Raw genomic sequence first — 26,843 nt, 5'->3', positions numbered from 1 at the left:
AGGGAGAGCCAAGCTGTGGGTGAGAGAGGGGGAGGGGTGAGAGAGAAACACCAGGGAGAGGTGGGAGGAGAGAGGACAAGGAGACAAGGAGAGGACGGAGAGAGGCGAAAGAGAGGACAGGGACACAGAGAGGACAGCGCAGGAAGAAAACACTGGTTCTCCTCTTCTCTTCCCCTCAACAGACTGGCACCAAATTCACTGACTCACTGTGGAGTCGGTGAATTATCTGAATTAATAATGATCACAGCAGTGCAGCGGGGAGTGTCAGGGATCGGTTGGGTAATCTTTCCAAGAAAACACAAGCCCCCTTTGGCCATTTACGGTTTAAACAATGACTGTGCAGACCTTTCGCAGAGACACATACAGGCTGCACAGTGATGAGTCACTAGTTAGTCAGGGCTGAGTGTCGCCCGGGGATTCGGGAATTATCTGGACTTATGGAGTGCTGTGTAATCTTTAACAGATTTGTGAATTTGGTGCTTGGCATGATGATGAATGTTAAAGCATTAAAAACAATAATGATGATCATAATGAGGGGACTATAAATTGATATGATTAAGAGTCAAGCAAGGCTGTATAATGCCATCTTGTTGCTTCTCTTTCACTAAAAAAAAAAAAAAAAAAAAAAAAAATACTATTAAATATACAACAACGTCCTTGCTCTGTTGACGTGGCCAATATTATCTAGCTCACCAAGGTCTATGGAGCCCTTTTTGGAAATATAATGCTGCTCAATGAGGCAAATGCTTTTCAGTTTTTTTCAGTTGTATTAGAGTTCTACCAATATGCTTTCTAAGACAGATATTGATTCAGATTTTTTTTTTACCCCAAGATTTCCAGGATAGCTGATATTTTATGCCAGTATTCAGCAAGAAAATACTACACATGCAAACAAATGTACTGTCAGTCCATAAGGTGCAGAAAGGCCTATATGTCCAATAGAAATAAATCAGATTACTTGGTCCAGCCATGGGCTACCATGTGTTTGCTCCCTGTATGAAATGCACCAGTGGGCTATTGACTCTCCTCAGGCCCTGTCTGTGATAGTATGTGTCTCTGTTAGCATGCTATTATGTGCTATTACTGTAATCAGTGGTGGATGTTGCTGGCAGAGCACGAGGCTGACAAACCTGAACTGAAAATAAAACAGCAGCACAGGAGAGGAGGTAAAGAATGAATCCACGAGGAAGCGGTGAAGATCCCCAATCACAGGAAGTCGCTGTCACATTAAATCTTACATGCCATAGCTGGGAAGAGCATGAGTGAAAGATAACAGCGACACCTCTTTAATGGACTTGTCAAGGGGAGTAACACCATTATAAAGTGTTGCCAGCTGGGCATATGCATAAGACGCCCTGGCATGAGCACGCACGCACGTGCAAAAGCACACCCACGTACATTCACGCTTATACACACACACCTTAACCCCACCCCGCCTGAGCTGCTCTGTCACACTCAGCTCCTTCCACTGTGAGCAACACCCCCACCCCCTCCCCCACCCAAAAGGCATGGAGGTGTGTGAGCTACGTCATGTGGGGAGCTGGTGTGTGGCACCCGGTGTGACTGAACAAATGAAGACAAGATGCATTTCCTTCGCCCTCGTAGACGGAGAAAGAAAGAGAGCAGCACACACGGAGAGAGAGATTAAATTGGCTGTGCCCTCTGTCTCTTGAGTAGCCAGCCCCTGGGCTAGCTGGGCTATTCTTATAGAGGGGATAGTGGGGTCACTTGCTCCCCTGGTGCACCAGCCACGGTATAGGATCCTACACTATGTTCCTGTGTCCCCCCCTGAGGCTGCAGAGGAGGTGTCAGCCAAAGGAAAGTGTGAGAGAGCAAGGGGGAATAATGCTTTGCGCATGTGGATGTGATTTCTATCTGTAGTCTGTGTGTATTAAAGCGCACTCAAAACTGAATCGCACTTCTTTCGGATCCCTCTGATGTGCTTGACTTTGGAAAGAAAACACGCTTTTTTGGTCTGAAGCTCATTCCTTCCATTACACTGAGCATATTTCATGAGGCACACATAAGACAAGCAAAAAAAAAAAAAAAAAAAAAAAAAAAAAAACTCCAAATCTAATCATGACAGCAGGGATGACGTCAATCTTTAATGGCTGATGGCCTGAAATGTCTTCATTTAACATTTTCATAAAAACTTCTCTTTTTGATCACCTTTTTTTTCTCTTTTTGGTTTCAAACAAACAAACAAACCTCTGCAATTCACCGAAATACAGTTTCTCTTTACAGTGGCTAAAATACATAAATATCAACAGTACTGAATGCATTAAGAAAAGAAAAAAGAAAAAAAAAAAAAGAACACACACACATGCCGTGAACATGCACAGAACACACAGGTACTCACACAGTAGATCTGAAACAATAGAGGAATATCATTTTTGCCATTGACAAAAGGAGGGATCGTCATATTCGTTTCCAGGGCATTCTGTACCTTTCTGCTGTGGCAAAACTCAAAATGATCCTTGTGTTCTTTCAAAGAGCTTGTTTTTCTCTGGATTTCACAGTGAATTTATCTAGGTAAAACAGTATATCACATATGTTCCAATCACTCCAATACAAACAAAAATTACCAAATGAATATAACAATTAAAGTTACAATAATACTTACACTGAATAACATGATGGGCATCTTCTGTGGACTTTTTTTTTTTTTTTTTTAAAACATAATATCCATAAACACATACACATCCTGTAAATACTTCTAATAAACTTGATGCCCCCATTTGGCTTGAAAATTGTGTCTGTGTTGAAAATTGCTTCAGAAAATCGGTTGATATGATATGCATATTCTATATTAATTGCTAACACTGATTCAACCGGTCCAATGACATTTTTTTTTTTTTTTTTTTTTTTTTTTTTTTTGGAGGATGGCGTTTACTAGTTTAATTTCTGATGATGATTTCTGTCACATCACCTTTGGACAGATCATTTTTTCCATTTGTACGAATGCTTTGAGAATGAGCATTTTGGCCTAAAAACATCACAGAAATATTAGCGCTCAGCGATGTGTCATACAGCAAAAAAGTTATTGCAGGCCCATAAAACACAAGATTACAAAAGATTATTACTTTGTCTTTTTTTTTTCACTCCGATGATTTACTATATAAATTCAAAATTTATAAAACCAGGTTGAATCACATTGGCTCCCTAAAAATAGACAAAAAGAGAAAAATCACTTAAGATGAATATCCTTTCAGACATGGAGACACTCTTTGGAGTGACACCAAAAGAGACATGCAGCTAAAAAAAAAAAAAAAAAAAACATAATGTCATACTTCATAAGAATTCAGATTGAGGACTACAAAGCAGTCAAAAATGGAATAATTCCACTAGCCTAGATCGCTCTCCAGTGTAAGAAAAAAAATGCCTTTGGTCTTTTGTTTCTCCATAGTGTGCTGCTGTCCTCCTGCTACACAATGAAGGAGCAATTTCCTAATTATAGCAGGACTCAGTTTGCCTTGCATTGCAGTCTCTGGGGTCGTTCTACCTGCACCAGCGATGGCTTATTCCCGTCAATGTCTCTGTGAGCTCGTCTGCTCTCCCGGCTCTAACACATCTGATCGCATTAAGCTGCAATGTAGTGAGAAAGGTACGAGCTGAATCAGGTGCGTTGGCGCTACTGCTACCGAGGGTTAACCACAACTCACGTGGACCAAAGCACGTCAGGTAAAAAAACGAGACAATGGAGTAGCGTCGGTTCGTCAGGTAAGGACGCCTCAAGGTGTACGCACGACCAAACCGGATCCACACAGCATGTAGAAAAGACACGAGCGCACTGACAAGACTGCTTTGGTATAGCAGGGCAACTGTCCATTTCAGAATGGCACAAATACGAAAAAGGAAAGGAAAAGAGAAGAAAAAAGAAAAAAAGGAAACGCTGAGGTTTTCAAACAAGTTCCTCACACACTTTAGCACAACATTAAACCGATCAAACATCGTCTTGATTACAAAAATACCTTTTTGTATTTCTTTAAAATATCTAAAAATGTACAGCATTGTTTTTTTCTATTTTTTTTTTTGCAAAGTCATGCTCCAACATGTATTTAATAATCATAATAACATTAATATGAATGATATACAGAATAGTAATAATTATAGTTATATAATAACATTACCCGGTGGCACTTTAGTCACACCTCCACATGTAAGGCCCTCCAAAATGGCTGCATAAATTTGTCCCACTCTCTCGGCGGGCTGTCTTTACACTTGCATATACGGGATGCAAAGCAAGACACCTGCTCACGTGTGACAGGAAACAGAGTCAATTGGTAAACGAAGGGCTTTTGCATGTCCAGTACCTTTCATGTAGGCGTTAGAGGAAGTGTATCCAAAGTGCCACCAGTAAATCTTGAGTATGTAACAGTATAAAAAGAGGGCTGAGTTGGAGGGAGGGGCGGGGCTCGATGTGTGATGGAGGCTGGGGTCTAGTATGTCCTGAGGCCCACAAGGCTGCTGCTGCCTGGGAGAGAGGGAGAGAGAGAGGGAGGAAGAGAGGAAGGGAGAGAGGGAGAGAGAGAGGAGTGAGGTTGCCATGGTCACAGCACCCAAACCATGTACACATGTACACTAATGAAAACACAGGGGATGATGTGAAGCTGTTGCAAGACTGCACAAACACACTCACACACACACACACACACACACACACACACACACACACACACACACACACACACACACACACACACACACATTAACACACAGACACAGGTATGTACTATAGACAAACACGCACAAACAGTGACGAACACACACAAAGAAAACAAATATGTTTCTTATTTTCTCACTCAATTTCTCACACTCGCCTCCTTCAGACTGGTATGATGACGAGACCACACACACACATCCACTTTTATCCCACAAATATCTGATTCTGTCTTTGTTTTTGAAATCCCTCTGTGTCGGGCCGAGAGCTAAACCACACACACACGTGAAAGCTGACACAGTGTCAATACGGCTGCACTCTTTTAATGTTACGATTCCAGCAGATGTCTTCTTTGGCAGTGCAATATTGTCTCCGAAAACCTCAGCTGGGTTTTCACAGCTTTTTCCGCAAATCTACACTTTCAAATCAAACGCCGTGTGAGACAGGAGAGCCTTGCCGCCGCAGCTAGGTGTGATTTACACATTTTGGCCTCGCCTGTTGGGATCACTGGCTGTGAAGTCCGCTCGCTGAGAGCGCTGCACCGTGAACTCACCGACGGTCCGCTGCTCAGTGAGGTGGGGTGAGGTCAATCCTCCTGGTTTCTAATTGGACACAAGAAAGCAATCAGCAACGCCCGTCACGGCCGGCCACGGCCACCATCACACATCAGGAACCTGCGGGCACAAAGGGCATGAGATTTACTGAGGGGATCCAGCTCCGCCAGGCACAACAGCATCCTAACTGATGGAGGAGCATGGAAAAGACAGAGGAAAACACACAAAACAGTTTGATTATTATTAATGACCTTAGTCACGTAATGGTGTTTCTGAAACCTCGGGGTGACAAACTCTACCTGGAAGACGAGGTAGACTACAATCCAGCTTTGTGCTATTGTTGTGCACCGAGAAGCACGTCATGCAAACATTAATCATTTTACAAATTCCCCCTTGAAACACACGTGTCTCAAATATCCAGAGGGGTATCAGCTTACAGTTAAACAGATTTGGCTCATTATCGCTTGTCTCTTCTTGGTACAGGGAAAGTATAGATGAAGAAAAGGACATGATGTTACTGTTCCGAGCCCAAATTGGTGCCAAGTGTGGAAAAATTTTGTGGCTGACGAAGTGGTTTGCCTCCCCTCTATAGACTTTCTTCACAGCAGCCGTTCTGACATGCAATACGTAAACACAGGTGTTACTTATGACATTAAGTACCTTTATGCTCAATTTCAGGGCAGCAGAGCCTTTCTTACCAGGACCCTGGATGTGTTGGCCCTAAAGGAAACAGGCCCTTAATTAATGTCATTAGTAACTCCTGTGTTTACCCTGCTATTTCATGTCAAAATGGCTGCTGTGACGGAGGTCTTTTTACAATCTACAAGTCATTAGCAGATTATTAGCTGTCAGAATTATTGATTATGAGCTGTATCGTTAATTAGCTCACATTTGATATATCAGCTTATTGCATTGATGTTTTTGGATGTGGCTAACATCAGCATTGTGTTGTCACTGTTAGTTAGAGCTCAGGTTTATGCTAATAGCTTGACAGACAAAGAGCGGGTTATAGTGGGATCTACTAGCCTATCTCACTGACGTTGAATATTAGCGGCACCAAAGTCAAATGAAAATTGAGCCATCTACATATTCATGGCATTTGAATGTTAATTGAGGCTCGTGTGGTGTTTACTAGGCTATTTTGAGATAAATACTTAAAAAGCTCGAGAGGACGGAGCAGCTTTGCCGTTCAAAAGCTCACACATTTTGAAATACCACCACAACAAACTTGCCAAGTGAGTAGCGTAAAATAGTAGAAATACTTGTGCTGAACTTCCGCCTGACAGCCCTATCTCCCATGATCCCCCTTCATCATGACACCCCCCGCGTCCCCCCCACACCCGACAGACCAATGGGAAAGGTCAAGCCACCGACCCCCTCCTCCCCAACCCAGATGTGTCGCCAAAAATAGATATCTCTTGGAAACCGTGGTAACCGGGGTTCAGGGAGGAAGAAACTCTTCGAAACAATAAACAATTAGTAAAGCAAACATGACCTTAAGACAGAGAGAGAGAGAGACAGAGAGAGAGAGAGAGAGAGAGAGAGAGAAAGAGAGAGAGAGAGGGAGGCAGACAAAGAAGGTTTTTGAGAAAGGGAGAGCATTGGGGGATGGGGCGGCTGTGCTCCCTGATCAGAAGACAGTGTGTTTTGAAGGTAACGTGCCCGGGCACGGCTGGCCTGGCTAATGCCCTGTTGCGCGTTCAATCAAGGATGAGGGAATCGATGCATTAAACAGCCGCTTGGCTAAGCTAACGCGACGCATACTTCCAGACCCCCTATTTGTTCTGGCTGAGACACCAAGGTTAAAGATTGAGTTGATCATTGAACATGTCTTGGTGGATTAGGAGAAGGTTTAGTGATTTGCAAGCTTAATGTGTTACATCCAATAACTCAGCCTGGTCGCATAATGTGAGATAGGTAAACAAGTGCTGGGTGAGAATGTGGGGGGGGGGATTTGGGTTTTGGTTTCTCATGAATGCGCATACTGTTTTTCTTTTAGAGAAGCATCATGTAGCATTTGCTCCTGCCTGTGTTATCAGCGATCTCGTGCTGTGGGGAAACGTCATCATGGAGGAGATCGACCGCAAATGAGGACAGGAGAGAAGAGAAGAGAAGAGAAGAGAAGAGGAGAATGGATGTTCAATAACATGAAAAAGTTTGGATCGTCTATTTCTAGGGAGCACAGTTTTAATCGCCGATCCCCAAAACGACGACGCTTGCAGTTCTCCCAGTTGGAACAATTTCTGCTCTCGACATCTGACAGCGCTTCGCCCCGGCTCTCCTCCGTCCAGACTCTATGTTAAGACCTTTACCTGCATTTGCAGCGTGGCCATGAAAAAAGAGGCCGAGCCAAAGCCCCTTTAATCCAAAGAGAAGCCTTTAGGCCCAGACTGTGTTTCTCACATACCAGCGATAGCTAGCAGAGCTGGGTGGTGATGAATGCAGCTGTTGACATGTATCTAGCTCCTGAAACCCAGCACAGGGACAAGGCCACAGTCGGGCTATATAGCTGTGGCTGTGAGTGTGTGTGTGTGTGATGTGTCAGTAGGGGGGCCGAGAATCAAGTCCCACTTCCTTATTAGTGGGGAGCTCAGCTGGCCCTCAGCTCTGCAGTGGGAGTTAGTCCAAAGTTACACAGGAACCACTGGTTTTGTCGGGCTATTGGCCAATAAGCTCTTGAGGGCAGGCAGCCAGACTAGACACACAAACACACACATGAACACATTTTCTCTTTCAAACACACTCGCATGCATGATATAGGTACACACTCTCACACACACACTGCACTCCCCTACCATGTCTTGTCAGATGGAAAATCCGGATTACCTTTCCCTCCAGTTCACTAGGCATTAATGTCCACTATTAGGCTGTCTTTGTATCTAAGTCTATGCTGGAGCATGAATGTCAAGTAGAATTCGACTTCAGAGATATCCAGATGACTGAATATCCCAAGAAAACCTCCAGGGGGTCTTATGAATACAAAATGTGAAAAAAAAGAAAGAACCCTGGGCAACAACTTGCAATCTGTTTGGACTTCCATGCACCGCAGTCGGGGTTTGGGTCTTTTTTTAAAAAACGGCGCTCCCATTGGCAGGCCGATGCCAGCTGATTAACAAAGCTCATCATCAGCGGAGGAGACGATCTGAGCTACACTGCCGCAGCTGTTCACACACCCACATGCATTCTCTTTCCGACAGTGACACTTTGCAAGGCGAGCTGCATACTCTGATCATGAGTGAGTCTGCCTGTCAAATGCCTAGACAACCGCTGTGCGACCACAAGCCTCTTGGGACCGCCGAGTTGTGAGTTTAGTTTAAATACTCTTTGTGAAGAAACTCCGGCGGTTGACGGAGCATTGCTTTGGCATGGCCCGACTCCTTGGATGCGAATAACAAATGTTGCCTTTTGTCAATGTACTTGACCAATCGATAGCAGACAGATTGGACAATGCTGGCGCAGCGTGGACAGCCTTTTCTCAATAACCTCAACTCAAGTTTATTCTTGTTGTGTTAACATATTGGCAGTTTCGCAAGTAGCTTGTTGCCAGCTTGCATTGCACAAGCAAAACATCAAATACCTGCATTTCAGATGAGACTGTATTCATTTAACAGAAGTGGACTGAATGCTGACAAAGCTGTTGCATGTCATGGACAAACAAAATGGCAATCGTGACTGCATCAAATACCCAGTGCTAAGTTACAGTACTTAAAATTTTAACTATCACAATGACTGTTTTTGCTTAGTGTGTTTTTTTAAAAGTCGCAATACTGTGTGGAGTCGACTAAATCAGCTTGCACCAATCCGTTCCTCTTATTCTTTCCCCTGTTTTACTCGCAACTAGCAGTTTTCAGTTATACAGCCTACTCTTGTAAACACACACTTCCCATGTGTTCCTATGCAGTGTGTCTCTTCAGGCTTCACTTGCCCATCACATTTAAAGATACTTTAGCTTGTGTGCAATGTTAACTGCATTTTTAATCACCTGCCAAATATATTTCCTTCATTTAAATCCAGCAAATCATCATCAAATTGGCTGTTAACATGTTCTTGGTTGGACAAACACTACTAATACTAATACTACTTGTACATTTGTGTTATGCATTGCATATGCTATCATACGGCATTAGTTCATAGTGATAATAATTTAAGTTGTGATTTTCAATACGGAACATTGTGAAATGATTTTAATGTTTACTATTATTAATTATTTAACATTTTCAAGTATCAAAAATAATACTTGATCGTTTTGGCTCTGATCATGATTTTGAAGTTTTCTGGCAATATTCTGTAGGAAATTTATTATGCTGTGGTGCAAAGTAAAGACAGCCAGGTACAGTGGAGCATGAATCATGTTACATTTTGCTTGAAATGCCAGACATAGTGCTTTGGATAAATACCATTCTCTGTCTGTCTGTCTGTGTGTCTGTCTGTCTGTGTGTGCATCTGTCTTTGTGTTTACAGGGCATGAGTCCTTATGTTGGGGCATGCATGCTGCATACTGCATAATTTGTGATTGTGTGTGTGTGTGTGTGTGTGTGTGTGTGCGTATGTGCCAGTCACAGTCGCCTATAATTATCACTGCTGCCTGAATCTGAGCCTCACCTCGCCTGTTCCACCACTTCACCCTCCGCTGCAAGCCGGATGTGAGGATGTTGTTGTTTCATCGAGGGGCTAATATCCACTGGGGCAGCCTGACCAGCCCAATGACTTCCTCTTGGTTTGATAGAGGAGTAATTATTTCCTCTTAGCCCCTCCCTCCTCCACTCCCTTCCTCCTTTATACCCCCCCCGATAGAGAGAAATCCCCAAAACAGGAAAAGAAAATACAATTTCTCATACAGGGGACTTTGCTCTTTCTCACATGATATTCTGCAACCGGGTTAGAGGGGCCGGTGCTGCAGGACTAGCACCAATCAACAGCTCTGTGTACGTTAGCCTCCATGTAACCCCTGCACCTCCCACCCGCTCCCCACTGACTCCCTAAGGGGCTGGGGGAACATGTTGCTTCCTGTCCCGAGACGTAGGAGGGAGGGGATTGGTGACTGTGTGACTGGCGCCTAGTAAACACAGATGCGCACAAGCACACACACACACACACACACATTAAGCAAACACACATACACAGCCTAGAAGGGGATTTGCCATGCTTTGTGGTTTTGTTTTTCTGCTCGCACAACAGTGTTCAGCTTGTCTGAAGCAGGGAGCGAAGCACATGTGCTGCATGGCTCTTGCGTGGTTCTGTTTGTGTACTCCCTACAACAACAGTTAAAAGTGCTTTTTTAGACAGAAGAGCTAGCCTGATAGTAATTCAACTGTAATTTGTTTTAAATGAAACCCCATGCCAAGCTGTTTTCGAGGGGGCTTCATAAAAATATCCCTTCCGGCAGCATCCAAGTGGCTCACCAGGCCATGGTGCATGTTGTCCATTTATGACCTTGTGGCACATCACATTAAAATCAAATATCACAATATGTTTGGCTGATATTGTGATATTGTAGGGAAGACAAGACTACAGTGGACAGCTGTTTAAAAGACATTTTCTCCTAAATGCAATGGTTTCTATGGTGGAATTGCACATCAGCTGTTAGAATGCTCTCTGCTGCTCCCCCCATCGAGGTTTTTGCAGAGACTGTCAATTCTTGTTGCTGAAAACATATTAATACTAGTATCATGACATGATAATACCACTCCTGCATCCTTAAAGAAGTATGGAGACTCACAAAAGTGTTCATGCCCTAAGAAGAGTAAAAACACATGAGAAAAAAATCTTGACTCAGGCTTTCATAATTCATACATCAAAGGGTTAAGACCTTTACACAGAGGAGATTTTTAACAGTCATTGCTGATGTGGGTATATCAGTCTAATCAGCTCTGAAAACTGCATCTCTTCACTGTAATGCAGCTTTTAAAACCAGCGAGAGACAACTCTCATGCCATATCACGATATTACAATATCTAAAATCCCAATATTGATATAGTATCAATATATTGCCCAGCCCTTCATCACATCTTCTTATTTATTTATGTCCCCTCCTCGCTGTTACTCTCCACTGTATACTTTGTCGTGATGCAGAAATGCCAAAAAGGTTTTCAAATTAAAAAGAGTATTTCATCCTGCCAGGTTATGACACAATGACAAATATCCCATAATATCTGGTCCACGGTGTAAGGGTAATACTAAATCTTTATTATGGCAAATGTTAGACCTGTGCAGAGTAATACAAACTTCCCCGTCACATATAAGCACAATAAATACCAAGCATCCATCCCATAGGCAGACCTGTGCAACTAATCACAGCAGCACTAAGGCTATAATGATACAATACTAACATATTGGCACGACTGAATGCTTTAAATTGATGTACACAGACCACTTTAGCTGAAAACAGTCTGCAATACAGTCATTTTAGCGCTCAAATGGACTAATAATTGTGATCATAATATCTAGAAAAGTAAGAGATATTAGCATTTTAGCCATATTCATTCTATCAGGCCTAATTTATTAAAACATTTGGACATCATTGCTCGTTACACATTCTGTTTGACTTACTGCCTTTGATGCCCGAGATCAAGTACGACGTCAATAGGGGGAAAGTCGACCAGCTCGTACCCTGTGACCTGAGCGGGGAAATTAATGGAGTTCCCCTTTAATCCTCACGGTTTATCTCTTATGGCGATGTGGGAGGAGTCACGGCGGCGGTGCTGGGTTAATCACGCTCGCCTATTGGCTCTAACAGGCTAATTTGTCTGTTTCATGTTACTGAGTTGTACGTGTTTGAAGTCGGCGAACTCAAATGTGACTAATTAGTCGGTTTGGCGGCTGTGTGGAGATTTTTTTTGTGAGCTTTCGGGGCAAAAAAAAAAAAAAAAAAAAAAAGCTCGGCCACAGGGGAGTGACGTCGGGCGATGGCTGCGCTCGGTTAATGCACACGTGAGAGCTGCATTATGTTAGAAAACTGTGTGTTGTTCCTCACAAATGTTTAGGGAACATCTCTTGGCCTGTTTATGCCAAGTGTCATAACATTTACTTAAGTATTTTCACGGCATGGTGCAATGTATACCGCTTTGTCATAGCAGGGCAAAGGACCGTGCATGTGTGTGTGTGTGTGTGTGTGTGTGTGTGGTTACTCACACGTACTTCAGCAGAACTGCCTGGACTTCCATCCCTGAGGAGTTCCATCTGCAGGTGGGAGCCAGCGAATCTAAACACACACACACACACACACACACACACACACACACATACACACACACACACAAATTGCATGAATACATCCAGCGTACTCTTGAAGTTCATCAGATCTTCTTTGTCCAGTGTGATTCTTACTTTACTGACTCAGTTTGACCCAGTTATATTTCCCTACTCGTGGGTGTCAGTTTACAGTCAGGCTGCTCAAAGTTGAATAAAATTTATTATATTTTTAGCTGATCATTTCAATCAGCTGCTCCATTTAACTCCAACTCAGTCGGTCATAGTGAGACTCTTTAGTCCTGCACAACCTGCTGGGAAACTTCATCAAATACTTTAAAATATTTTTATGCATGTACTTAACAAAAGAAACACCTAAAATGCTCATTTTCACAAAGCCTCATTGCTATAAACCTCTTGTCATATTCAAGACACTTCACATGACGTCAAAGGTTGGTGTTTCCCATTAGTTTGTATGGAGCGGTGTATGGTGATTTATAGTGGTAAATACATTTTTGGATGTTTTAACAACGCACACACGCCTTTGAAATCATATATATAGTTTTAAATCAATCACACTTGTTGTATAAGCAGTACTGTTATATATATGTGCATTGTGTGATATTCTCTGAACTGCTGTTAATGGTTCAGCTGCTACCTTGAACCAGCCGATAACATGAATGTATACTCGGAGCCAGAGAGCTGATCTCATTCAAATCCACTGATATTTAAGTTTAGCATAAAACTTAAATATCAGTGGAATCTGTACTTTTTAAACATTTTTATATCTCGCATCAGCATCTGCTCCAGTCAGTGAGCTGCCGCTTAAAAGAGACTGTGGGATGCTAACATTACCCTCAGCCCTCTACTGAAATCGCTTTGTCTATGCCAGTGTGTGCGTGTGTGTGTGTGTGTGTGTGTGTGCGCTTGCTTGTGTGTGTGTGTGTGTGTGTGTGTGCGCTTGCTTGTGTGTGTGTGTTCGCATACGCAACCATGGGAAAATGCCAGCTAGGCAGATTCACCGAGAGCTTATTTCAAATTCTGACATCAGAGTTTCAGCTTTAGAGTCTTTGCTAGGGGCCCTTACACTTAAATAACCTTTCTGAGCATCTGCAATATCTATGGAAATATGTATAGCAGCTCCTGAAAGCTCTCTCTTATATCAAAGCTAAAAGTCAGGAGACAACTCTATGTATAGTCCAATGCAGCGGAGCTAGATGCTGCAATGCTTTGAGCTTAAAATACAGCAAAGTACTGAGTGGCTGTGACTGATGATCAATGCGAGTTTAGAAAAAAAAAATGAAAACCATCAACAAACAAAAATCCAAAGATAGGACAGCTAATATTGAGATTTCATTGGGGCGAGGCAGCACCAAACAGGCTTCATGAGAAGAATTTCAAGAGATCAATAATGAACTCCTATGTGAACTCGCATTAGAGCCGCGCAGATTAGAAGACCTAGATAATTGGGTCATGGTTGGAAAAAAAACAAAAAAAAAAACAGACTTAATTAATGAAATAGGTGGTGATCAGATGAATGATGTAAACCTTTCAAACAGTTGAAGGTTTCAATCAGGCATCAGAAAGTCTGGATAATTCCCCTAATTGGGACGTATGAAACAAATTCACAGTTCATCAACTAGACACGAGTTGTTTTTAATGCTTCAAACTGCACTCAGTGGCCTGTGGTGTTTCTTTTTCACACTCTCTCTCCAGACCGACGCAGGAACCCTGGGCTCTTCAACTCAAAGCGACGCATGTTACAGGACAGGACAAGGAGTGAGATTTTAACTGACGTTCGTTTACGGCACTCCAGATCCCCGGCAGGGCATGGCTAAGGGCGCATCGCCTCTTAACGGCGCCTGGCTACGACCGCAGCCGATCACCAGCCGTGGAAAACTGCAAATGGAGGAGGCCGGGGCGGTCTGCGCTGTGAGGTGCATCACTGGGATGGAGTGGAAAGTGATTTCGGGGGCTGACAGCGGCGGGCTCAGGAGGAGGTGAGGGGGAGTGGTTGGTTGGCTGGTTGGTGGTGGTGGTGGTGGTGGTGGTGGGGAGTGGAAGGGGGGTTGCAGGTTACCTGAGCGTGGAGCGAGGAGGGGTAGGTGAAAGCGGGTGGGAGGGCTGGCGACAGCTCCGCCGGGTACAGCGGGTATGACGCCCACACGTCTGGGCTGCTGGGATATAGAGCGGGCACTGTGAGCTCATCTGTGGAAAGAAGAAGAGGAGGAGTGGGGTGAGGAGAGTGGCCAGTGGATGGGTGGGTGGGTGGCTACAGAGACAGGGTGAAGGTGGCGGTGGAGGTGAAGGTGCACTGCGGGCAGTTATCTGAAGTAGCTTCCTCTTGTTCTTTTTTTTGTTTTTTTAAACCAAGGCAATTCCACAATCCATACATCTGACTAAAAACGGAGTAGGAAAGAGTGTATATCGCACTGATTTTGGAAGACTCAAGTCCATAGTCATATCACCATTTACAAGTTTTGAAACTCACTTTTAACCCATTTCATGGTTTCTCTCCTGGATTATGAATTTTGATGCAAATATCCCTCTTCTGATCTGTCTCAAAATATTATTTTAACTTTGACCAACCTTTAACCATTTTTTTTTTTTTTCATTTCTGCACGAGCACAATCATAATCTAAAGACGTCAAATCCCTCCACAACCCTTGGTGTTCCAGATTCCCTCTCTACCAAAACTGAACTGTTAGCTAATTCATATTGTAGCTATGGCATTCCTTAGCAATATCCTCTGATTTTAGGGATATCATTACATATCATTGCAAAAAAATCATTAGTAGTTAGTAGTTTCAGTTTTTCTAAGGGTCAGATTACCAATTCAGTCACATGGCAAGCAGCTACATGCTATCTGAGGGATATGTATTTATTATTGTATAGGATATAGTATTTCACCAAAATGGAGTACAAACAGGGCTACAGATCATTAAAATGTAGAAGCCACTGAAACAGCCCAAGATCAGATTTATTCTTGCATCACACGGGCTCGTCCAAGACCAATTCTGCTCTTGAAATATAACCAGTCTCCAATTATGGTAAATTGTGTCTGAAGCCCTGTATTTTTTCTCATTGGACTCTTATTTGGGGCACCGCCGGCTAACCAGCAAAGACGTACCCACTTTCCTACTCTATACAGGTTTTTTTTCTTTCTTAGTTCAGGGGGAAATGAGAGGAAGCCATGTCAGATATAGTGATGTACCCATCCAGGCAGGTGTAGAGTGAATATCAAAAAAAAAAAAAAAAAAAAAAAAGACCTGCAGCAAAGTGCATGAGTGAAAAGACAGAGGTGGTAATAGTGAGGTGCAGAGTGGTACAGAGTGAGTGAACACTGATACACGGCAATTGCAATGAGTTTGGGCTCAAAAGGAAGCTTAAAAGTTTAAATTCAGAAAACGGCTACGGGCAGCCCATTGGAGAACCATCTGATAGCTGCACAGATTTTAAAGGGCATTTTCCCTGCACTCTCCATGTCTCCTGGTAACTGTTTATCAAAGCACAATCAGAAAAATGGTTGATTTAAACAAGTCTTATCAGAAAATGACAGCAATTTCTCTCCTGGTTATTACGTCATGGTTTCATTAATCGTTTCCTTCCATTTTCTACTGGGACCCAACAACTGCACACCCCTTCTCTGGCAAAAAAAGATCCGAGATAAGAGCGGCTTGGTCATTCAGGAAGAATGTACAACCACAGCTGGCCCATGTTAAACTATCAGTGCCTGCTTGTTGCAGAATACTTAACCCCTTGGCAAAATATTTAACTAAATGGAAGAGAAAGCACAGAGCTGCACCGGCAAATTCCACACACGCTTAGCACTCAAAGGTTTGGCTCCAAATAATTACAGCCGCAGCTAATAGTGAGCGAGCATGCACTGTTTATGAAACATTAATCTAACAAGGGGAACGTGTCACTTAGCGAGAAAGCTCGAGAAATCAAATTAACCTATGGTGGCAAAAGTTTCAGATGCAACAGTATTTCATTTCAAGGGAATATTATAGCATGAGCAAGATTCATTTCACATGGCAGAGGAGCAGCATTAAAAGAATATTCCTCTTGGGCAAAATACCCTTTTTTCTGAGACAAGAGACAAGATGCTCGAATTTATTTTTACCTCTGTACATCCTGTGGTTCAGTTCCTGTGGGTAGCATTTAATGTTAGCTTAGCATAAAGACTGGAAGTCTATGGGAGTCGTTAGCCTGGTTCAAAGTGAAAAAATAAACCTTACAACAACTCTGAAGCTGTCTTAGTTACACAGAGTCATGTTTATTTGAAATACACACGTTGGAATTTAAAAAAACAAAAACAAATGAGAGTCGTATTAGAAGTTAATTTGTGCCGGCTCTAACTGTATATTCAGCGGTGCGTGGATCACTGCGATAGATGGAAGGATACATGTGTTCAGGGGTTGTAGTCCCACCATCTAACTTCATCATCTAACTTCACCATCTAAAATGACTCTCATTTAAAAAACGTGTATTTCAAATAGATATGATACACTGTGTAAATAAGACAGCTGCTGTAAGTTTTGTTTTTTTACTTTGATGGAGCTAGGCTAATGACTCCCATAGACTTCAAGTCTTTATGCTAAGCTAACACAAAATGCTATTTATAGGAACCAAACCACTGGACGTACAGAGGTGAAAATGTTATTGAACAGCTTGTCTCAGGCTGGGTAAGTCGGAAAAAGGGTATTTTGCCCAAAACATGGGAGTACTCCTTTAATAATATTCCACAAAACTATATTATGTCATTCAGTTAAAACAAAATGCAATGCCACATGTATTTTTCAGGGATTAGCAGATGGCAATACCTGTTTAAATTACTTGTGCTGAAACACAAACACTCCTCTACCCTGAAACTACAGTTAACAGAGGGCAAACGTCCCATCACCTCAAAACAAGGGCGACTCTTGGTGAAAAGACTCTGAAGCAGCAGCACAGACAAAGTCAGACGGGCTGACAGAGAGACGGATGGAAGCAGCACTCACATGGATCTCTGCTAATGAACTGTGGCCCAGGGCTCTGCTGCGAGGGAGGGGGGTTGGGAGTGCCAACCAGCTTGTTCTTGGCCATCTTGGTGTTGGCCTTGGCGAACTCCAGCCGCAGGGTCTGGGGGATCTCTGGATCAAACCGGACCCCCTGAGATCAAATGAGAAGACGTGGGATGGGTCAGCAAAAAAAACGCTTTCATGTCACGAGTTCTCTGTGGTCTTCAAAAAAAAAGTTGGATTATCTTATCAGAGAGGTCAGACATTATCCTAACTCCCTTGGCATATCAGGGTGTATTATTTTGAAAAGATTTAAATAGGACAACATCTGGTATTTTGGTTCTAAAATGGCGTGGAACTTATCACCCGATGCCTGTCGGATAATTTTGTCTTGGGTGAAGAGTGGTGAGAGCACATGCAGAAATACAGAATAAAAGTAAGCTTCAGATCTTTTTAGATGGCAAAAATACAAATATGGTGACAGAAAGCTGCCTCTGCTTTATACCGCATCATCATAAACAAAAATTAGGTCATGCAATCAGTTCTGAAACACTGTGCAGCTCCACGTCAGCTTCTTCCTATCTTTACTGAATATGCAGTTTTATCATCAGTGTAATGTCTATAGTAGATAAATTTTGGCTGCAAGAAATCAGTTTGGCATGAGGAGGATTTTATGTAGCAGGTGCTGCATATGCCTTGCAGACATTATTTAATAGACCTTATCAATTACAGTTCATGTAGTTTAATATTTTAGCATCTTCCAAATGTTTTTCTTTTTTTTTATGCTACCCCAAAGTATTACATCAAATTTTGCAAATCACAGTAGTAGGGTTCAGAAATCACAGTCCAGAACCAAGAACTGTTTGTTTTCATCATTTAGTAAAACATAATCTTTTTTTAAACTTCTAATTCAAGCATACATTATTAAGAGCTGATAAAAATCCAGGTTTGTAGATCTCTGAGAAATGCTTGCATGCATAGCCCATGCTGGAATATATTGTTGGCACACCATTAGGTAAAGTGTTCTCAAATTACTGTCCCACTGTGCAGTATTTGTTTATGCTTGTCCCAGCCCATATATGTGGATGGATTTCTTGAGTCTTTTTTCCAATATTGTGCTCTATTTCCTCCTAACAGCTTGGAAAACGTAAAAAAAAAAAAGAAGAAAAAAAAAAGGGCATCTTTTTGCTGACTCAAAGGACACAAATTACATTGGTAATGCTTTGTATTAGCTGTACTGTACAAAATGAATGTCTTCCCCTCTGGAGTGTTAGCCATGACGTGCAAAACCGTAGACAAGAACTCATGCATGCTATCTTGTGACTTGAGATGTCAGCAGAGAGCAGATTCCACTCTGGAGTAGTCATTATGCTCCTCCTCCATCACATAACTTGTGCTTTCGTTATGTTTATTGTCTAAATTTCTGCCGTGACCCGGGTCACATCCGGCGCAAGTTATTCTGCATATTTGTCACTGCATTTGACCAGCAGTGTTATAAGAGAATTCATTGCAGAATTCTTTGAGCTGTGGGGGCATTTTCCATTTGTTTCCACTTTAAAGCCCATTCTAAATGGCTCAGTGTGGATTAGGGTGTCATTCTGGCCGGGCGCAGGTGATGACGGCTGACACTCGCAATTGAGAAACAGAACGTGGTGACACAAACCTGGCTAATGCACAGTGTCACCCACACCAGTGGCAGAGAAGCCACAAGGCCATGGCTGTAGCGGTAATTTAATATTGTGACATGAAATCCCTCCAATCGCCATGACATACAGTGAGCAGCACCACTTAGAGTCAGCCAAAAGTCCTTACAAATTCTTGGGATACCACCACTAAGAGCGTCGTGATATACCGGCGCTCAGTCAAAACTAAAAGAACGGTTGCTTTTCACTCCATGCAAAACCTCTGCATATGCACTGGACCAAAATATTTTTCTTCTTGACTACTTTCGCCCCAGGACAAAGTCTAATAATATGGAATGTGACATAAACAAAGGTCTTCTTCATCTAAAAACAAAGCCGCCATTTGTTTGCCTGGCTGGGAACCAGCAGGGCCGAGCACAATTTTGCCTGCGACTATAATCCCTCCCTCTCATCAACTTTATTTTGGTCTTTAGCCCCTATTTTAGAGACTTTCTTGTCTGTAAAAAAAAAAAAAAACACACGCAGAACCCGTGCAGGTCACGTCAGCGGAGGAGAAGGCGGCCCGGAGTGAAACTTTTCTGCAGCAAGTGTGCGAGAAGCCGCGAGGATCGGCTTGTCCCTGCAGGCTCGAGGAAAGCTGAGCCGAAACAAGCGAGGGATGACTCTTCTCATGAAGGGGAGGGAATTAACTAGGATTGCCTTGGCTCAGTGCACTCGCCAGCCTCTGCCAGTTGAAGCTGCAGAGGTATAATAAGGTACATGGATATAATGAGGCCTGAGCACTCCTCGGTTTGAACTGTGGACGAGAGCTTTTCAGACGAATTGAATCTCTACCTTGAAATGTTTATTCGTTCGACTTCTGAGCAATTCAGCGCCTGTATGGTTACGATGATGATTGTAATTGCTGTAATGGGGTTGTTCTGCAACTGTGCTGTGTGAATCAGGCTTTCAGTGTCGTTTTTGGAGCCTATAAGCCTGGTCATAGTTTAGAGGAAATATAAGTGATATGCTGTGAAGGGGGAAAAAAAAATCCCCTGTTCGTGTCTTCCTTATTTCAATATGCAGATATGTTTGCAAAATCTGGCTTATCTCCATATGACCCCAGGGACATAGCCTTCCCCAAAAACAAGAGCACTGTTCAATTCTCAGCCCCACTGAGCGATTCTACAGAAACACTCTGACTATTGTTCGCTCATAATAAGATGATAATTTTTATCCCCTCTTCAACTCTCTCCGCTGCCTTTGATGCACACCAATGTCTCGACATCTGAAAGTTGACAGATTCTGCTCGAGTTGTCACGGTCCCACTTAGGAGGATGATAAAACTGATCTATTTCTGTGGTGAAGAGATCAACAAAAAAAAAAATTCAGGATCCAATAAAAGGGCAGAACACATCCGCACACATCAAACAAACATTAAAACTCTTGGAAAAATAAAGCCGATTGAGAGCTAATGTTCATTACTCTCTAATATGTATGCTTTTGTTTCCAGACTAAAACCCTGCAAGCTCGTGCTCTGTTTTGTAGCTCCTTCTGGCTCCTCAAGGCTTTCCACCGAGCAGCTCAGAAGCCACATTCTGAAATAAGTGAGATTAAAATTAAACCCTAGATCAATCACTCAGTCTTCTATTTATGTGTGGAAGAAGTGCTAATTTTCCTGCGATTGACCTTGTGAGAGCCATGGCAAAAGCTCAAGCTTAAAGAAGAGGATTTATTTACTTCAAATGCTTGCTGAAGCTTTCGGAGGTAAGGAAACCAGTGATCACTGATTATTCAACCTTTTGCGTATGATAAAAAAAAAAAAAACATTTAGGAATTTTTTTTTGACATTGATTCCTGCCATCAAATACGTTTCCACACTAGACAGGAAGGTGCAATTGCGAGTCATCACCAGAAATACTGGCGCATAGCTAGTTGTTGAGAGCAGCGTGAGGAGGGCATGACACTTACGTTCAAGGCATTCTTAGCAGCCTCCGCCTCTGATCGACTGTCAAAGCTGACAAACCCCACTGGCTGGGGAGACAAGAAGACAGAACAAAAGGAAGAAACATGGTTTAAGGCAGAAATCTGAGTCGGCACTTCTGTCTGAGTGACATAGACATGTTGTTTTTTTTATTACACCCCCCCCCTCCACTCCCTCTCCCTGTTTATAAAACCGCAGTGACAGAGAAAGAGAAGTGAGAGGGGGGAGAGAGAGAGAGAGAGATGGAGGGAGGGAGATGGAGAAGGGGAGGCTGGAAGCTTACACTGTAAAGTCCAGGGAGAGTTCATCATTCGGGGGATTGTGCACAGCTCCCCTATGCCCAAATACGGGCAACGGGGCAGCAAGAGCAAGAGAAATGCATGCAAGAGCGAGAGAGGAAAACAGAAGAGGAGACAAAGAGGGAAAGAAGACAAATAAGGAGGGAGGGGGGTGCTGGTGCTGGTTGAGAAAGAGAGGCGAGAGAGTGAGATGGTGAAAGGCAGGAAAGAAAAAAAACAAGAGTTGCAAGGTTGAAGGTGAGAATGAAGATGGGAGAATATGAGACGGGGGAACGAAGCGAGGCGGGGAGAGAGAGAGGGAGTTTTCGAGACCTCTCCGCCCAGGCCTGTCAGCGGGCAGAGCGTGCACACTTGCTCTACATCTCTCTCACCAATACTCGTTTTACATTCTGGTGACATCACTCCAGCCCCACGCTTGCAATAGCAAAGGCGAATGAGCAAGACTGGGATTTAAAAAAAAAAAAACATACAAAAACACAAAAGATAGGTAGGTAGATCTCGAATCGGCAGTTCTTTAACTGTCTCTGCAGCTGGGAACAAAGGATACAATTTTTGCAAAATTTCCCCTGAACTGAAAAACACAGAGAGGGGAGTGGGGGGAGGAGGTGTGGGGGGTAGAGAGGGAAGAAAGGAAGAGGAGGGGGGGGGGGGGGGGGGGGGGCGAGTTCTCTAAACATGTTGCTCTCATGGGGTTGCGCTGCAGTGTGAGATCCAGAAAGCTTTCTAGGGTTATGGGAATTTTGAACAAGGCTAAGAGGAGAAGGAGAAGAGTGAGAGAGAGAAAAAGGAGAAGAAGAAGAAGAAGAAGAAGAAGAAGAAGAAAAAAAAAAGAAGGGACTGGGTGAATACGTCAGAAGGAAGAAGCGTAGCAGGGAATATTTATAGAAAGGGCTCAAGATCTGGCTCTTGCTATATATGGAGATGGCTGCGTGTTCTCCGGCTGGAATGAAGACAGAGATCGATTGATTTACGTTAGCATTGTCACTGCCATTAGTCAGGAAAGGGGTTCACAAGGGGGCGGCGAGGAGGGGGGGGGGGGGCATGGGAGAGCCACTCAAAACAAACACACCGAGGAATGCTGTACAGTACATGGTGAGAACTGTACATAAGCATCAGATGGTATCAGGCATGTGGAGGACAGTAATAATACTGTGAGGGTGGGAAGGGGTGCAAACAGAGACCAGAGTGCACAGAAACTGGCTTACTTGCTCATGAATATGTGAACATGCAAAACTAAACCCGGTATAAAACATATTGTTTATTGTTTATTGTTTATTAGGATCCCCATTAGCTTTTGTCAAGACAAAAGCTAGTCTTCCTGGGGTCTGACACAAAAAATAAAAACATTACATACACATTCTTTTAACGATTATGCAATCACCAGTCTTCTAAATAATTAAATAAAAATAGGGAAAAAGACACTACAAGTAAATAAAGAAAATTTGAAATAAACCAAAATCATGTACAATACATGAACTTTTTGTGCCTCTGGGGATTAGCACAGGCTTATTTGCATTAAGTGTTGTTTTAACTTTTTCTTGAAATTAAATTTTGTACTAGTATTCTTTATATAATTAGGCAATGAGGTCCATCCTGTTATAGCTCATAAAACATATGGCTGCCTGACGAGAATATTTTTAAAAACCTGACAAATATAGCTGTATTCTTCATGAGACAACGTGTTTGGATATAAAACAAACCAATAAACAAATACATACATTGGCATCCCTACACCCACTGCTGATAAGAATAGCAATCTGGGCTTCAGAATAATACAAATCTGAGAAACTACTGCATACATCTACTGACATGTTTGATTCAGCATACATTTTAATGTGTTAAATTACAAGTAACCGCAAAAAAATATCACAAAATGGGCACAGGTGTGAATTTGAGACATATTAGTAAGAGTAAGAGAAAAAATGCATTTCTGCATTCCTGCTTTCAAAGGTTTTACACTTTGCACATGATATCTACACCACCATAACCCTTTTAATGAGCATGTCATGTCTTCATGGGAGACATTGTAATGTGGTAATAAGTACACTGACACGAAGCTAAATAGCTTAACTGTGGATGTGGACACCTGCCAGCTGAGCTCATTTTCAGTCCTGCGCCCCTGGAGGCAAAACTCAGCCGTCAGTGCTGCTCTTGTCAAAACGTTCACTTTGACACCTCAAAATTCTTTGCCGTATCCCTTCCCTTCCCATCCCCGCTCATCCCACTTGACTTGACTGTCGACGTTCCAAACGCCAAAGGCAAGTTGGTGCAACACTTTTTCCCTTCCTCTTCCCAAAAACTTTTTTTCTACTCCAGTTATTTTTCTGACAAAGGGTACTAATTCTGAAGCTTAAGTGCACAAGGAGGAGACTGTCATCCTTCAAACTCTACAAGCCGATACGCCAAAAGGGAAAAAGGAGGAAAAGGGAGGAGGAAAAAAAATTAAAGGTGTTGACGAGAAGGCAATTGCGTAACACAAACAGTAAGAGCGTGAGCACAGGGACTGAGTGATGGCTTCATCCATTTTTTTTTTTTTGCATACCTGTTTGGAAGTGAGTTTTATCAAGGAGCCTTCATAGCCCTGAAACAAAAACCACAACAACAACTGTCAGAGCAATGAAAACAGAAGTTCAATTTATAGGCAGGGAGATTGTAAACACGTTGATGTCAAAGTAGGTCGTGCCAAACATTGCAGAGTAATGTTTGGTGGGTCAAAATACTGCATTTAAAAATAAAAGGCTAAGGCTGTGTCATGGGCAATGGGGCTCTTATAAAAACCATATGGAGGACGCCATGGTGTCCTGCATGATTAGTTGAGATTTACTGCTTTCAACACTCATGATATAAACCATTTACTCCAAGTACATACCATGGGCATTATCTAAGTGAGGGATTAGATGCATAGCAATTGTCCCATTATTCAATTTGACTGTGCCATTAAGGTACATTATTCTAGGGCGAGGGTCCAAAAAGCTTGGAAAATCTACATGCACTCTCCTGAGCTAAACTCCACTCGGTATCACCTTTTCATGCTGCAGTTTGGAAAAAGAAAAAAAAAAAAGAGAAAAAAAAAAAAAAAAAAGCTGAATCTTGCCCTCATGTCCTGTCCGTGTTTCTAAGGTGAAGCAGATAGCTCTGTTTTTGTATCGTAGGCACCCAGCCACTTTCCATTAGACTCCTGTAAGCTTCCTGTGGATCAAGATTTGATTGAACTTCAGCTTTAGGAACACAGACACTTGAACCTCGGGAGATTTTCCATTGCCGTTTATTTCATCACCATTAATGGAGGTCCCATTGACTGCTGGAAAGAAAGCCTCTAAGAATAGCTGCACACCATCCATTTAATACATACAAACATACCTTAAATGGTCTGAACAGGAGATACAGCTCCCGCGGCTTAATATCCAATGGTAGCCCACTGACGAATAGTGTTCGGACCTGGGGAGAAGACAAGAAAGAGATCATGTATTTTTCATTAACCTCTACTAGTTATAAATAGCTACCTTGCATACCTGACAGTAACAGATGAGGTTGTGAAGGAGGACGCAATAAAGAAAAAAAAAAAAAGGGACACTGAGCATGACCTGATCGAGTTAAATAGATGTGTGGGTGCAAGGTTTAGGCCAAAAGGTAGGATTTTGAAATGTGGTGCACTGATAGGGACGTCTTTTAGCTCCGCAAACACACACACACCCTATCATACAGTGCATAAAGCTTTTTACAGTGAGCGTATTGTGTTCTTCGGTGTAATCTACAACCTACTGAGGTTTATGGCGAGCCTCCCCCACAGCTCTACCCTCTGTTTTACATTTGAACTTTTCAACTTGGCAGGACTTAAGTGAGCTTGCATCGGAGAGGAATTACAATTTATATGTTCGCCTGAAACAGAGCGAAGGAATTTAATTGTTGTGGTCCCTTTTGAGTCTGGGTATGTGGAAAACCACTGGACGGATAACAGGAGAAATGACTCCAAAAGTGTGTTCCGGCGAGGAAGCTGTTGGAGTTGTTATTATTATCTGTGCTGATAAAGAAGAAAAGGAATCTGAGTGTAATATGCATGTGTTGTCCCAGGTGAATTGCAGGTAAAGCTTCGGTTTGCTCAAGTGGAAATTTTAAGCAACATCTCCTCTTGGCAGAATATTTTCACTTTCCGCTATGCAAATTTCCATGAGTTCATGAGCACATCATGTTCAAGTTGTTTTTTTTTTTTTCCCTGTCTCTCATTTCGCTTGTATTTCAAAACCCTGGTCTAAAAGTCATCTTTCCAACACAGAAGTTGGAGACACTGGGGGATGGAGAGAAAGCCCGGGTAACAGTCAGACACTCAGGGCAGCTGATTAATGTGGGTGAATGTTCAACCACCAACATGAAATACTGCTCTAACAAGTATGCAAGGCTTAGCAGCGCTACAGGACATAAACAAGCTGAGAAGTCCTGCCATGTCTGATGAATGCAGATCTGGTTACACTTTGAATGTTTGAGTGCAATGGGACAAGATAATTCACTGTGTTACATTTGGGATCAGATTCAGCTTAAGGTCATCAATACAGACACTGCCAGAACTACCCAAAACTACGGCATTGATTACAACTCCTTCTGATTTCTAATTTGCACGTTATTAACATCTCTCGTGCTTCATGAAACATTGAAAAGGCTGACAAATGCCTGGAATCTCATATTTTCTCGGTTAAAAATTGTGCTTGGAAAAGTTGCACGTGTCAGCCTGCGGATCAAATGGACATGATGAAATCAAAGCAACGTGACCTTTTCACACAACATAGCTGTCTTTGATAGCTGTATTGTCCAAGGAGGATCAAATCAAGCTTCCAACTTTGAATCATCACCTACTCAAGAATGCTCGGCCATGAAAATGATTTCTTTGACCTACCAGAGACATTACAACATGACTGTTACAGATTTGCCAAAACCTTGTCAGTGTATTATATGATAAAGTAACCAAATTCCTAAAAACACTGCCTCACATCCACACACCAATACTATGATAAGCACATTTGGGATTATTGAATTATTTACTTCACAATTTGATTCTATTCAAAGCTCAATACAGAATATAGATTTAAGCATGCAGCTACACACAGGAGATTTGAAGCGCCCAGATTCATCAGATTGACTCTGATAGTGGATCCACAGCTCAAGACACAAAGGAACTGCTGAACTAACACTACGCCTCATTCCCACAAAGTAACCTGATACACACCACTGGTGCCAAAGGGAGACCAACACACAAACAAAGAAGCTTAGCAACTGGGGAGCAGGAGCTGGCAAGCGCCGAACCAGCCATCCAGCCAAAAATCACCTGGGTGACTTTCTCACCTTAGCTCTTATCTTATCTTGTTTGAGCCAAGATGAGCCCTGGAGAGTCGTCCCTGCGTTCTGTCACTGGCAGGTCAGTCTTTAAAAAAAAAAAAAAAAAAATCTCGGCAGGGTTCCTTATATGGCCCAAACAGGAACAAAGACTCCGAAGGGTGCTATCAGACAGTGACATGAGTAATCATTGACAGCCATTGAGGCT

The 26,843-nt window shown here is 42.6% G+C and overlaps 1 protein-coding gene across 4 annotated transcripts in view; it reads right to left on the bottom strand.

The window, feature by feature from the left end:
• Positions 1–2,080: 2,080 nt before the first annotated feature.
• The window catches only part of LOC115376914 (RNA-binding protein with multiple splicing-like), a 37,124-nt gene continuing 12,361 nt past the window's right edge, over positions 2,081–26,843 (bottom strand). Inside the window, exons 2-8 of one of the 4 annotated variants that reach the window (XR_003929869.1) lie at positions 24,671–24,748; positions 23,853–23,891; positions 20,999–21,061; positions 17,406–17,556; positions 12,346–12,415; positions 5,214–5,334; positions 2,081–4,474 (exon numbers count right to left, since the gene is read on the bottom strand). Coding sequence is in view for 2 of the 4 variants with exons in the window: in XM_030076748.1 (XP_029932608.1) it covers positions 12,353–12,415; positions 14,483–14,610; positions 17,406–17,556; positions 20,999–21,061; positions 23,853–23,891; positions 24,671–24,748 (522 nt within the window). In the remaining 2 variants the exon portion in view is untranslated. Of the gene's footprint in view, positions 4,475–5,212; positions 5,335–12,345; positions 12,416–14,482; positions 14,611–17,405; positions 17,557–20,998; positions 21,062–23,852; positions 23,892–24,670; positions 24,749–26,843 lie in introns of those variants that run through there. The other 3 variants (XR_003929870.1, XM_030076748.1, XM_030076749.1) reach the window with 3 other exon arrangements.

The sequence above is a fragment of the Myripristis murdjan genome, chromosome 18 (assembly GCF_902150065.1).
Source record: "Myripristis murdjan chromosome 18, fMyrMur1.1, whole genome shotgun sequence".
NCBI classification, from domain to species: Eukaryota; Metazoa; Chordata; class Actinopteri; order Holocentriformes; family Holocentridae; genus Myripristis; species Myripristis murdjan.
This window is presented reverse-complemented; position numbering and strand designations above follow the sequence as displayed.